The 14,507-nt window shown below is 41.1% G+C and overlaps 1 protein-coding gene across 6 annotated transcripts in view; it reads right to left on the minus strand.

Annotated features, from left to right (window-relative positions):
- The window catches only part of DCLK1 (doublecortin like kinase 1), a 328,712-nt gene that overhangs the window by 156,328 nt on the left and 157,877 nt on the right, over positions 1-14,507 (minus strand). For all 6 annotated transcript variants that reach the window (XM_036831579.1, XM_036831575.1, XM_036831577.1 and 3 more), the window contains exon 4: positions 2,796-2,895. In XM_036831579.1, the coding sequence (XP_036687474.1) occupies positions 2,796-2,895 (100 nt within the window). The remainder of the gene's footprint in view (positions 1-2,795; positions 2,896-14,507) is intronic.

Consider the following 14,507-nt stretch of genomic DNA (forward strand, 5'->3'; position numbering starts at 1 on the left):
CAGTTTATCATCAATATACAAGCAAAACCATGTGAAGCTTCCTGTCTCCAATTTGGCATTTCCCTTGACTATGTTTCATCATTTCTAAATTAGACCACAAGCCACGCAGGGGAAGGATCTGTTGGCCTCTCTGCCTCTATATATAGTGCTGCATCCACCATGGTAGAAGGTGCTAAGAATCCAGTGATTGATGACGATATTGCTAAAATGGTTACATTTGGAGCTGGAAGAAGAAGGGCATTTTTTTTTTCTTCCATGCGAAAACAGGGGAGGAAGGAGGCTCCCCTGCAGTTTCTAATATTGATCTGGCTCTACTGTAGCCCCATGAAATAAACGTCTGTAATGGCAGAACGCCTCACCGCAAAGACCTCACGAGCCATCTCCAGAAGCTTTCCCAGCAGTGATTAGGGGGGATGTATTATTGCTAATCCTGAACACACTGGGAGCTGGGTTAATTTTGAGAGGTAAAATAAAAGTGCTGTCTTGTGGCAAAGGACCACTTCTTGGCGCCATTAAATCAAGCACAGCCCTGCGCCAGTATTAATTCAGTAGATTCCTGGGCCCCCTGCTGACACTCCTCTTAGGCAGCTACTATGGAAGAGGCCAAATGAAGCCTCAACGTGCAAATACCATTTAGCAGGTACAAATAAGCTGGGCTAAATCATGCTCAGAGCACTTAAGAAAAGATTCAAATGTTAATACATTAGCACCAGAACATGCTGTACAAGCAACAGGGAAATTGCAGTTGTCAACATGTGAATTTAGTCTCAGGGTAGGTTCATCCAAGGAAGTAAAAATCTCAATTTAGACTTCTTTCTACCCCCTCCCCCAATCCACGTGTTTCTCTGGGGATGGGTGGGGGGGGGGGAACACTGTCACTCAGCAAATGTATTTCACACCAAGAAATGCTTAGGGTATATTCATCCCGGGAAAGGATGTGAAGTTCTCACTTTCTCACTAAAATAGTTTGAAGTGGTCCTTCAAATGGCCAAGCCATATGTGATGGGCAATATCCTTTGATGCGTGTGTGTGCGTGCACACGTGTGCATGTGTGTATATATATATATGCATTCCTATTAATAAGAAAGGTTTCTAAAGGGAGAGTACAAGGGATTTTTCTGTTGTACTTTCCAGAAAGCCTGCCTGCCCACCATCGCAGATGGACACAAGTAGGCTGCAGCGTTCTGAGGTTAAGAGCCCGTTGTCAAGAGGGAAAGCCCAGCCCCAAGGCCACACCAAGCAAGGCAGGGTCGGGGAGAAGCCCCAAGTCTACCTGGGGGCTGGGTAGAGATGGAGGGCTAGGGAACCCCAGGCCAACTCTGCTGATTTGAAACTGAGCTGTATTCCAGTTCGAGTCTGACAGGCTGCTTTCCGTATCAAAGCAACAAATGAAACTCTCATTTCAGAACGCATCTGGTCTCTCAGACCATTCCATCAGAAACAGCTATTTTCTTTAAATCGAAAGTCAAGGCAGTTTATTTTTTCTCAAAACTGTGCTGCCGGCTCTTCTGCCTGACTCCTAACATTCAGCTGTTTTGCACAATGGCAAAGCTGTCTCATCCTGAAGAAGGCCCTCCCAGAGGACATTATATGTGTGATAGGTGTACATAAATCTGTGCCCCCAAGGATAGTCTATCAGAGATAAAGATGGAAGGTATTTAGAGGGAAAGAGACACCAAACCACTCTTCCAGTTAAGCCCTTTCAACCAAAATGACTTAAATCTCTTCAAGGGATATATCTATATAAACTTTTATTGGGCATTTAAAGTTTTCATGATAAAGGGACAATCTCTCTTATTCTTATCCCTCCCTATATACCCTAAGTCATGTTAAAATGACAAAATAATTGTAGTGTGTTTAAATGCATGTAACTACGTGATACGTAGATACTCTACGTGAATGTACATCAGCTGTATTGGAGCTCCAGTATTTCCCATCCACTTACTCAAAAACTCACTGATTTATATGCATTCATCTAAGCAAGAAATTCACTATCACGTCAAAAAGTATTTCCAACTAGCAACAGTTTGAATTGTCAATAAATATGTACTATGTCCCTAATTAAATCAGAAGTAATATGATCAAGGAAAGGTCTCTCTGCTCAGGGCAATAATCTTCCCTGTGATGCTGTTAAGATTCTGAGATGATTTATGGTATCAAAGAACATCTTCCCTGAAGTTACAACCTTGCACATTCATTTCCTAAGATGCACCTTTCCCTCTTTATCAACTGTTCCCCCTCTGTCAAATGTAAAAAAAAAAAAATCACATTCCATTTTAAATGGAAGGAAGCTTCCCTCCTCTCTTTTGATCCTTCATAGATTCTAATGACATACAAATTCTGAAGTATTTAAAGGAAAAGGACACGAAACCATCTTTCTCAGTTAGGACCTAAAGGATAAAGGAGGCCATGCGAAAGCTGAGTCTAGACATATACTCAATAATTTTATGTTACACATCTTTCAACTATGCATTTTGACAAAAATATATAATTAAAAATGTAGAAATCTGCACCATGATTTTTCTATAGAACATCAATTTAGTTATGAAATGGTTGTAAATTAGCCACTGGTAATTTACCCTTTAAATGATTTAACCTTTCCAATTATCATTTCATCTGTTTTCTATATTAAAAAAAAAATCAAAGAAATTCAAGATATGGAAAAGCCATGTTGGTTGAGGATCTGAAACTGATTTGGTAGCTTTCGAGTTGACATAATCTTGGCCTGGTGCAGCTCATTTTGGAAAGCTGCCTCAAATTTCCCCTGGTTTTGAACTTTTTTTTTTTTTCCTTACCACTTTCATCTAGCAAGAAATCATCCTGGTAACGGAACTTCTCCGGTCCACATGCAATAAAAATGTCATCGTCACCAAAAAAGTCCTGAAGGCACATCACCTACAAGAGAAAAGCATGGCACTCAGCAAGGGGTCAGCAGAACAGCAATTACAACAATGCATCCCTGCAAGTGGACATCTGCATAAAGCCGCTTCCCATCTAATGGAATCAACAGGGCAGCTTCTCCAGAGGAATTTCAAAAGAAGGTTTCAAGCATCTGTTACTAGTAAGAAACTTGTTCCGTTTCAGTGGTGCAGGAAGACGGGATAAGGAAAACAGAACCGGTAACTGTCACATTTATTACTTGATATATCAATAGGATATGAGGTAAGAACCCTTTATTTTCATAACAGAGAGGATGCAGCAACATGTGGAAAAGGAGCGCTCCTTCACTCTTCCGAATGTAACAGTCCTTGATAGCAATAAAAGTCAGCATCTGATTTTAGCACAAATACATTTTCTAGTAACTGATGCCGTAGTTGCCATACACACGATGATCATTGGGGTAACAACTGGAGAAGAGTATTTATATCCTAACAAGAATATAACAATCTCCTTGAGACCCATTCTACCTCTAGCTAAAACAAAAATGGCACCCTTCATACAAGGAATAATAGAAAAAGTCAGTTATTTCTGAGATTTAGATACGGAGGAACTGTATGCCCTGCACTCAAGCTAAGCTAAACTTTAACACTCCTGTGGGCTCCCCAGCTTGTAGTCACGCAAAGGGAAAGTTTTTAAACAACTTTTTGATATTTATTCAATTTCTTCTCCAATACGAACTTTGAGAGCTAAAGGCCGCTTTCCGAGTAAATGTGGTCCAGATGAATAATTTCGAGCTTATTGCTCTCTGTCTGTGGATACGTGGACGTGCGGTGTAATATTTTTTTGTTCACAGTATGTATAATGCCAGCAGAAGGCACCGGAAACACTGCTGATTTCTATCTATTTTCAATTTTCTTTGACTGCTTGGAGCAGATCGTAAAGCGGTCAATTGAAGGCACTATTCAGAGCTGCATGAAAGAGACTTTCTTATTTATCTATTGCACTTTCCCTTGGATATTTAAGGACAAGAGACAAGCTTCCCTGTGTCTGATGTGCGAGATATTTTTGGTCTGTGTTTCCTACGAGCCCCTCCCTTATCTGTTGGTAGCTTCATCCACAGAGCACCTGTGGGGTTCTGCTCCTTGTCAGTTCCTGTAGCATGACCCTGACAAGTCAAAGATGCTGTAGGACTTCCAGAAATAAGTTGGGAGAACACTTTAGAGTCTCAAATGCAATGCTGTGGAGGCTTTAGATAGTTTTTCTCAAATAATCTCTCATTTCCAAATAATCGCTTGGCTGAGGTTTTAAGAATGATATTTCTCTAACAGTTTGATAGTAAGCATTAAGTATGAGTGAGGGACATTCATGGTTGTCAGTGCTTATTCTGCCTGCAAAAGCTGTGAAAACACAGGTGACTTAAGAGGGACCTTGAAATCATCGAGGAAGACGGACCCAAGGTCTTAAGACTCGTGTCAGAAGCTCTGTCTACTTGGGTTAAAAACAGGCTCTTTGAATTCAGAACCCACTGTCCATTTCACTCCTCTCTTTCTGTCAGATTCCAACCACGACCCTGTTCATTTTTACCTTTATGACACAGCACTCCTCACCCCAGCTTTCTTTATCGGCGTGGGTATCATCCCAACCAACCCTACACAGGCCGTTGTCATTTTACGTGCAGAAGTCCAAATTGTGCCCACTGTATGTCCATTAGCATACAGCACACATGCATACAAAAATGAGTAAGAATGGGAAACCCTGCCTTTTTCAGGCAAAATGTGAATTAACCCTAAAAAAGCAGTATTTCCTAAAGTGAGAATGATTAATAGCATTTGTGCCCAAAATGGTCCTATGGCCAAAGAGATTTGGGAAATATTTAACCAGTATAAACAGGTTTCTTTATTTCTGGTCTTCTCAAAACCCTTAGTGTGCTAATGTACACTGCAACTCCAAAGAGGAGATGATAGAAGAATATAGTGTTTCCCAGACTTGTTTGATTCTGGAACTCTTCTCACCCGCATTGGTATGGACTCGTGTTTGACCAGGGTCCCTTTGGTACTGTGCTGACAGCCATAAGTGAAAAGAACACACAAAGGAAATAAGAGTTACTTACCCTACTCCTGAGCAGCCATATTTCTCTAGCTGATAAATATTTATTGGCTAAATTTTTAAATCATTCAAACATTTATGCTGGGCCTACTCTGTGCCAGGCTTTGCACCCAACTTTATGATGACAAAGCTCTGATGGATGAAAAGTACTGTTTTCCAAAAGAAACTGTCCTTTCTTTCCTCACAGTCCCATCATTTGCATTTTAGAGCATCAGATGGCCAACGAGAAGACATTCATCTACTGGTGCCTATTTTATGCCACTGCTAAGCAGACAAATAACTATCAAAACTATAGCGTGTTAGAAGCAGGTTGCCAGCCAGCTCCCACCCATCATAATCCCATGACCAGCCTTCCAGACTCAGGCTCAGAGAACGGAACAGACAATGATGCAGCTTGGACAGTTTAGGTATAATTCTGTTGGCAAGTGGGAACTGAAAAAGGATGAACTTTTGATGTTGTTTCCAACTCCAGGATTCCAAGAACGTAAAAGGAACGCAGTGATGGTTAAGGGAAAGTAACTGTCATCGCTCAGCACAAAAAAAGGGAAAAGTCCTTTCAATGCCAAGCAACATGTATTCATTTACGTCTCAATTTTCAGTGACTAAAATCAAGAATTTGTTCAACTGTCAGAAACTGTGATGTTTTCTATGCTTTCTGCTCTGGCACCATTTAGCCATTTCCCTGCTCACAACCTCCCACCAGAGAAGGTGGGTACGGTCAGTAGATCAAATTCAAATTTATAAAACTGCTCCCCGTTAGAAGCCTTGGTAAAACAGTTGATAGCAGAGGCTTAAACACAAGGTTACAATAAATATGGATTCAGGATAATCTATGCCCTTCAGTTCAATTATCCACGGTCTCACTCTTTATCACTGATATAGAGGTAGCTGTAAATGTATTCCATCTAACAATAAAGAATAACAGAGGAAGATTTATAACCCTTTTCTCTAGGCCAATATACTTTGAGAACTTTCCTTTAGGCATTACCATACATTCTGATATCAAAAGATTAGAAAAGATAGAGAAATGTAAAACCAATGTTGTGCATAATGATCTGATTTTATATATTTAGACATTGTTATTCCTTTTTAAGTCTGAGGTTCTCAAAAGTCAGCATGGTAACCGGCTTTGAGAAATAAGTTCCATTTATGGATTAAAAACAAAATGCTCCTTGCTACAACAAGATAGTGAGAGTTGACCTATTCTTTCATGAACTTTCTGGTTGGTAGGTATCAGATGTTGGAATCATCCATCAAGATTAGATCCAGGGAAGATGCAAAGGCAGAGATAAGAAGTTTGAGAAGAGAAAGTCCAACCTGTTCCTGTTTAACCATCATTCTCCTGCCCCCAGAAGAGTTGGTATAGTCAGCATACACCCACCTCCACTGTCTCCATGGCCACAGATGCTGCCTCTGTACCGTCTCCCAAACCCAGGCCTTTCCTGCCCCTCCTCTTCACCCCCATCACCACATCAGTCCAGAGCTTAGCCTCTCACCTGTGGACCTTAGCATTTCCCTCTCATGGTTTTTCTCACTCCCATCTCCTTTCTCTCCCACTGGTCCTATTTAATTCTCTTAATCTCCTTCTCCTCAGAAAACTTTCACCATCTCCCTCCATGGCTCAGAAAAGCATCAATGGCTTATCATCAAATTAAAGTTCATCTTTGAGCTTGGCATTCCAGACTCCTCAAAATCTGGTTCCAACCTATCTTTCAAGTCTACGGTAGGTTTACCCATGACATGGTGCCTGATACTTAATAAGCATTGGATGGGTGGATGGATGGATGGAGGGATGGATGGAGGGATGGATGGATGGATGGAGGGATGGAGGGATGGAGGGATGGATGGAGGGACGGAGGGATGGATGGAGGGATGGATGGAGGGATGGATGGATGGATGGAGGGATGGATCGATGGAAAGATAAATCTAAGTACTATGCTCCAACCTGAAACATGTTCCAGTTTATCTGCTTTACTTATTCTCCTTGGAAAAGGGCTTTTTCTTTCCTATACGTGTGTGGCTTTGGTATGATCTTTTTTTCCCCATTAGGTATCCCCTCCTACTAACTCTTTGCCAATTCAAATCTCTCCTATGAGTCAAGGCTCAGTTGAAGATCCAAGCCTTACCTTCTCTATCCACTCCAATCCAAAGTGACTCGCCCCTGCTCTGAACACCTAGTCTTCACTCAGTAAATGTTCACTGGGCACCTATTACGTGCCAGCCACCGTGCTAGGCCTTGAGAATACGGCTGCCCTCCTCCTTCCCCTATTCATTTCCGGCACACACGTGCACAGACTGACACTCCTCACACGCCGTGGTGAACTAGTAATTCAGCAGAGAGTAACCTGCAATACCTTCCAGTGGTTTGTCGTGGGTCTGGAGGCAGGCAGCTGGGGTGCAGGTCGTGCTCTGCCATTACCACTGACTTGAGCAAGTCCGGAAACCCTGCTTCTAAAGATCCTAAACTCAGGGCAGAGGCAGTGCCTCCCTGAGTGCGATTCTGTGTCACAACGGGAACATCTGCCCTGGCACCATTTCCCAAGAGCACAGCCCTGTCGTCAAAGCCCGGGTTCTGCATTCACCCAGCTCTGCCCCGTAGATGCTAATCTCTTTGTGCCTCCGTTGATCATACTGGTGGTTTTAAGAATTCGACTGTGAATCTGAAGAGAATAAATCCTCAATAAATTTTAGCTATTTTTATTAGCCCAAATATAGTTTTCCTTCCAAATAAGTATGAATCAAATGTATACCTAATATAAACAAATGAAACATTTTTTTAAAAAACTTAGTATGTAACTCCTGGGCACAACAAACAGCCTTCTTTGCTAAGTAGATTTGGGTCAAATGTAGCACATGAGTGCCCCTTCTCACTTTGAGAATAGGGGTTCTACTGGTGTAATTATTTTGGTGCAAAGCACACTTTGAATTAGTATCAGGGAATTGGTGCAAAGCTGGTAGAAGTTGCTAACAAGAAGTTGGGTTCATGCCTCTGATTTCCATCAAGTTTCCACTGAAATGATGCTGTGACAGTCATCTGTAAATATGTTTACCTGCTTCTACACGTATATATAGCTCTATGAACCATTATCTTAATCAGAGCCTCTCGGGGTCTGTCACCAACTTTTAGTTTTGTGGGAACCGGAGATGTGTATTCCTCTGCGAAAAGTGTCCTCTGTTGAAATGTCCCTACACTAGAAAAGAAATTATGTATGTACTGTATACAATTCATAAAAGAGGTAATCAGTTTATAGTACACAAGGCTTAATATTCCATCAATTAATTTTCAGTTCTTACCTAACACTTTGGTTACTATGTGAAAATCTAATCCCAAATATAAACATTCCATTTATTGCATCCGACTTTATCCCTGGTGGTGGTTAGCATGATACCATAACCACCGTATCTGAAAAAACATGGATGATTATAATTGTCAGATGTGCTGGAAAAAGCCTTTGAATGAGGATCAGGATACCTAAGTTCTGAGCACAGATTTGCCATAGTCATTGTACACACTTGGACCAGTTACTTAAATTCTCTTGCTTATCAGTTTCTGTAATGGTTCTGTTTTACCACAGTAATTGTGTGATGAAGATATAAAGAAAAGATGAAAATTCTCTTTTGGGTGTGATACAGCAACAAGAATATTTCTATACATATTACTATACTTAATCTTCAATATACATTATTACATTTAAGCCTCTCTGCTATGAAGGAGACAGACTATTAAACAATAGTTAGATGCTACTATTTTCCCTATTTTAAGATTTTAAAAAACTTAGCCAGATTTAACAGAAGATCAATAGGAATTTGACACCAGGTCAGTTAGAATTCAAATGCAGGCTCTTAACTACCAAGTTTCAGGAAAACAAGTCTATTCAAATCCATAGAAACATGTACCCTTCCACTTTATATTATAAATTTCAGTTGATAAAACCATTTAGTTATCCCATATATTGTACATTAATAGCTTATAATAAAAAGTGTCTAATAAAAATTATTAAAGCAAGTTTGAATTATTTATTTGACTCAAGGAAAACATTATTCAGTTTTCTGACATTCTTTATGTGAAATCTGAATTCATAGCTTTCCCATTAACTTGTCTTTATGCACTCTCATCCCAGGGGACCAAGCTGCTTACATGGAGGGGGGAAAAAAAAAAAATCACAGCAGACAAATATGGACTTCCTCTGCTGAGCTTCCGGTTTGAGTTGCTCTGCAAGGGCACAGATTCAAACAAAGGCTATAAAAGCATCTGCTATTTACACATTTCCAAAGCAGGACTGTGGAATCCATTCCCCCTCACTGGAATGAGATCTCCATGGTGACGCTGACATCAGGGAACAGGGTGAGGTTCTCAGCAGCGCCTGTATGATGAGATTTTCTTTACAAGAGTGGCCTCTACCAACGAAATTAGGGATATCTCTGCAGCCATGCCTCATATGTTTGAAGCCACACCAGCCACTGTGTCTTTATCAGGTGTCTCCTGGTATGTTAGAGACGCTAAAATATTTCACTGTCACCTATTTAATGTATTTTAAGTGAAATTAGAAACCACCACAAAAAATAAAAGCCAAGAAATTCAGTCCATTTATTGGAATCATTGAGTATGCCTATCCTTTCTGTTTCAATTTTCTTTTTTTAAAAAAGGATATAATACTAATTATAATAATTTCTCATTCTTCTTGATACCAGTTAAAGAGGGTAGCTTTAAAGGTTCTGTTGTCTACATTTTGATGAGATAATCTTTATCAAAAAGGAATACTTAGACCTTTGAAAATAAGTCCAGTCACCTGTGTATCTAAGGCACCAGAATCAACAATCTCCTTTCTACACAACTCATAATATGACCATTATAATTAGCTCTCAGTTAAAACTTGGCACACATAGGGCCCCTCCTCCTGTCAAAACTTAATTTTGAGAAGATTTCTCTTCCAATTTCATTCCATACTTGGCTTCATTTCTTAACTCTTAGCATTGAGCGTTGTTATGACACATATTATAAGTCAACCATTGTGAATTTTCCTGTTCTATAATCATGTAATTCCATACCTTTCTGGTTCTAAAATATGTCTACAATTAGTTTATAGCCAAATATTAGGAATATGTTATGTTATTGTCACAAAAATACATTCTCCATTGTTCCTTTATCACTTTTTCATTTCTTTGATGACAAACTTATGCAAATGGTAGTTTATTTTACAATTGCTCTTCTAGCTAGAAATTCTAGTGGGAAGCTGCTGCATAGCACAGGGAGATCAGCTCGATGCTTTGTGACGACCTAGAGGGGTGGGATAGGGAGGGTGGGAGGGAGGCGCAAGAGGGGGGGGATATGGGGATATATGTATACGTATAGTTGATTCACTTTGTTGTACAGCAGAAACTAATACAACATTGTAAAGCAAGTATGCTCCAGTAAAGATGAAAAAAAAAGAAATTTCTAATAAAGAAAAATATTTTCAAGAAACTCTGGTTCTTCCCCAGAAAAAGATATAACCAGTGAGAAAAGCAATACATTATTCTAATAATAGTAAAATAATAGTAACAGAGAGAAGAAAAGAAAGATCCTCAAAGTGCTTTTTACAAGTTTGAAGCTCTAGGATCTTTTCTTGCAAAAGTGGGTAATATTGTTGAAATTCAGAATTGGCTAGGAGCTAACACTGGAATAACATGCTGGTGCTTAAAAGAAATGGAAAAAAGAAACGTTCTCTTTTGAAATGCAAGCAATTTAATTTGCTGGGTCACCCAGAAAAAAAAATCCCAACAATTATGGAATGGAAAGTGCATCTATTCCTTGAGCGTGTTCTCAGCCGCTGGCTCACACGGACATCAGCTAGGCAAGACCGCCGTGGAGCACCCTCTCCGATGGACCAATGCACTCTTCATACAGGGTCACCATCCTTCATGGGACAGCAACCTATTCTAAATGATTGACCTTGCATTACTTATCCTACTTTTTAAATACTAACATCTCTTTTTCTTCTTCTTCTTCTTTTTTTTTTTTTAGGAGTAAAGTGACACTCTATTACCAAATACTGACAGGGGGCATTGGCTCTGCCACCTAATAGGTATGTGACCTTGGGCAGCTATTAAACGTCCTCAACCTCAGTTTCTGCATCTGTAAAATGGGGCTTATTGTGCAGAGTTCCTTGAGGATTCAATGAATGAAGGTAGTTAAAGCCCTCAGTAACTACTGGCCCAAAGGGAAGGCACAGGGGGATGGGCAGCTGCTACTATTAGTGCTGGCACTGGTCAGGCATGGTAGGTCTCTGGGCCAGGCATCATGCTGAGGAATCTGGGGCTATCATTTGAGAACGGAATACTAAAAGCTTTGAACATCTGGGAAAGAGGAGTGTGGAGAACAGAGCTGACCTCAGAGGCCTCCAATTCTGCCCTCTTGACAAGTTAATGTAACCTCAATCCCACTGCTGTGTTTGCTTTCTCCTGAGACTTCCCTCCTGTTGGCTACCACATCCTTAAAATAGCTTACTCTAAGGGCTTCCCTGGTGGCGCAGTGGTTAAGAATACACCTGCCAATGCGGGGGACACGAGCTGGAGCCCTAGTCTGGGAAGATCCCACATGCCGTGGAGCAACTAAGCCCGTGCGCCACAACTACTGAGCCTGCGAGCCACAACTACTGAGCCTGCGCTCTAGAGCCCTCGAGCCACAACTACTGAGCCCGCATGCCACAACTACCGAAGCCTGCGCTCCTAGAGCCCATGCTCCGCAACAAGAGAAGCCACCGCAATGAGAAGCTCGCGCACCACAATGAAGAGTAGCCCCCGCTCGCCACAACTGGAGAAAGCCCGCGCGCAGCAACAAAGACCCAACGCAGCCATACATACATACATAAATAAAATCTATTAAAAAGAAATCGCTTACTCTACCTGCCACTCTTCACTTAAGGAATTAAACCATAGTCCAAGAACGTGAAAGCAGTCACAAAGTCGTCCCTTTAAAGAGGGCACAAATAATCTCTGATCTGAGCTCAGAAGCAAACGCATACCACTTACCTCAAGATGGATGCTACGGTCTGAATGTGTCCCCCCAGATCTATACGCTGAAAATCTAGCCCCCAATGTGATGGTACTGGAAAGTAGGGCCTCTGGGAGGTGATTAGGTCATGGGATTAGGGTCCTTATAAAAGAAGGCTGAGGGGGTTCTTTTGCCCCTTCTGCCAGGTGAGTTTACAGCAAAAAGATGGCCATCTAGGAAGCAGGCTCTTACCAGACACTCAATCTTGGATTTCTGAGCCTCTAGGACTGTGAGAAATAAATTTCTGTTGTTTATGACCCACCCAGACTACAGTACTTTTTTTGTTTTTATTTTTATTTATTTATTTATTTATTTATTTAATTTATTTGGCTGCGTTGGGTCTTCGTTGCTGCGTGTGGGCTTTCTCTAGTTGCACCGAGCGGGGGCTACTCTTGGCTGAGGTGGCTTCTCTTGTTGCGGAGCACGGGCTCTAGAGCGCGCGGGCTTAGTTGCTCCGTGGGATGTGGGATCTTCCCAGACCAGAGCTCCAACCCGTGTCCCCTGCATTGGCAAGCAGGTTCTTAACCACTGCGCCACCAGGGAAGTCCTACAGTATTGAGTTACAGCAGCCCTAACAGACTAAGGCAATGGATGTTCAAGCTGAGGACTGTCACGCCCAAGAACTGGGTTATTTGACAAGCCTGATTCAAGTCATTCTTTTCAGGGCTAGAGAAAGAGTTAAACTTACATGCTGTTGTTGAGAGGATCTTCTAAAAGATCCATGTAAATAGGTAGTGGAGATTGCGACTCAGTTTCTAATTAGGCAGAAACATGATACTATGATCACTGGAAAAAGAAGACATAAAACTATTATGAGACACATGAAGCCAACGAATACAGAGCTTTTCAGAGCAGATGAGGAAAAACAATCCCCAAGGGGAAAATGTGGCACCGAGAGTTAATACTGAGCTGTCTGCTTAACATTTGAACAGAGGTGCTGGGCATAATGGTAGCTTCAAACAAGTCCGAGAAATACTTCAAGCTCTCACTGCCAATGCCGAGAGGTGCTCTGGCTGCCCTCGGTGGAAGTCACAACACAGGTCCAGCCTGGGCTTGGCAGAGAACACAGATGAGGGAGGAGGACCAGGCAAACATCAGTGGTGACTGTAGCAAAAAGGATAATAAATGCCACGTCTAAAGCCAGCAGCACCAAGTGCTGTGTCACCCTGCAGTACTTTATGACTTCATATTTAAATAAGAATTGTTGTCAAATTTAATATCCCCCAACTTAAAAAAAATGTATCTGCAACACCACGTAAACAAATCCATACAAAAGGTTCTTCTGTGCTGCATTCAGTCCACGCAACTTTTGATCTAGAAACATCCATATAAAGCTCCTCGAAAATAATTACACCTTCCAAAAAGATTTACGAAAGTGTGTTCTTTCATGCGTGTTTATTCTACTTGCTTGTATTTGTGGTGGAGCAGGGTCATCGTTTGTCAATGTCAAGAGGAAGGACAAAAAAGTGATGCTCTGAGATGCTTCCACTAAATGTTTGTAAACCTGGGAAATACCCTGAACAGAATAGGTGTGGGGCAAATTAAACTTAGGACAAAGGAAAGAAGTCACTGAAAAGCTGGCTTAAGGTGCTCTGCGGCGGGGTTCCTGGCGTGCAGGTGAATTAGGAAGCGTGGATCACAAAGGTTGGGCTTCAAACCCAGAGGGCCAAACACAGCCCACAAAACCTGCTCAAGGCAGCACTCTCAGATATGGTTTCTCTGATCAGGAGTTAAAGATGTACTTAAAGCATTTAGCTCTCTTGCAATTTTATTGACTCTTATCTCTATGTGCACATGACCAGTGAATCAGTGCATGACTTATTTCCCCCTTGACGTTTCAGGAGCCCAAGACCAGTGCAAAGGCCTATGATGTGCCATGCCCCAAAGAGAGACTTAACTAACATTATGTTAATTCCTCACAAGTACCCTTCAGTAAAACCTGATTTTTTAAAAAGGTTTACAAGAAAATCACAATCCAAAGAATTGGTATCTATTTGAGGGATAAAAATATAAAGACAAACACTCTGCTTTTTTATGTTCTTGTGCACTGGCTTGTCACTTGAGGTTACAGGCAAAAAATGATATTCAAAAACCCATGGAAGCATGCTTCTTCCAGGAAAATTTGTAAATTGCTTGACATTAAAGTATGGAGTTGGTTGTTTTCAATCTTTCTATTTCTATTTCTAATCTACTTGTCTGACTTTACAGCTTGACATTAAAAGGGATTTTTTTTTTTTTATAAAGCAGAAGCTAACACACCATTGTAAAGCAATTATACTCCAATAAAGATGTTAAAAAAAAAAGGGATTTTTTTATACGATTCAAATTAGTCTTCTCAAGTAAAGATGTTTTTCAAATGATGACATTCCCATAAATCTGAGATCTCCAAAAGGACTGTTACCACCATCACCACTGCCCCATGACCATCAACACCGTGGCCACCATCACCACTCGTACCACCATCATCACCAGCAACACCTCCACAATG

This window comes from Balaenoptera musculus, chromosome 18 (genome assembly GCF_009873245.2).
Source record: "Balaenoptera musculus isolate JJ_BM4_2016_0621 chromosome 18, mBalMus1.pri.v3, whole genome shotgun sequence".
NCBI classification, from domain to species: Eukaryota; Metazoa; Chordata; class Mammalia; order Artiodactyla; family Balaenopteridae; genus Balaenoptera; species Balaenoptera musculus.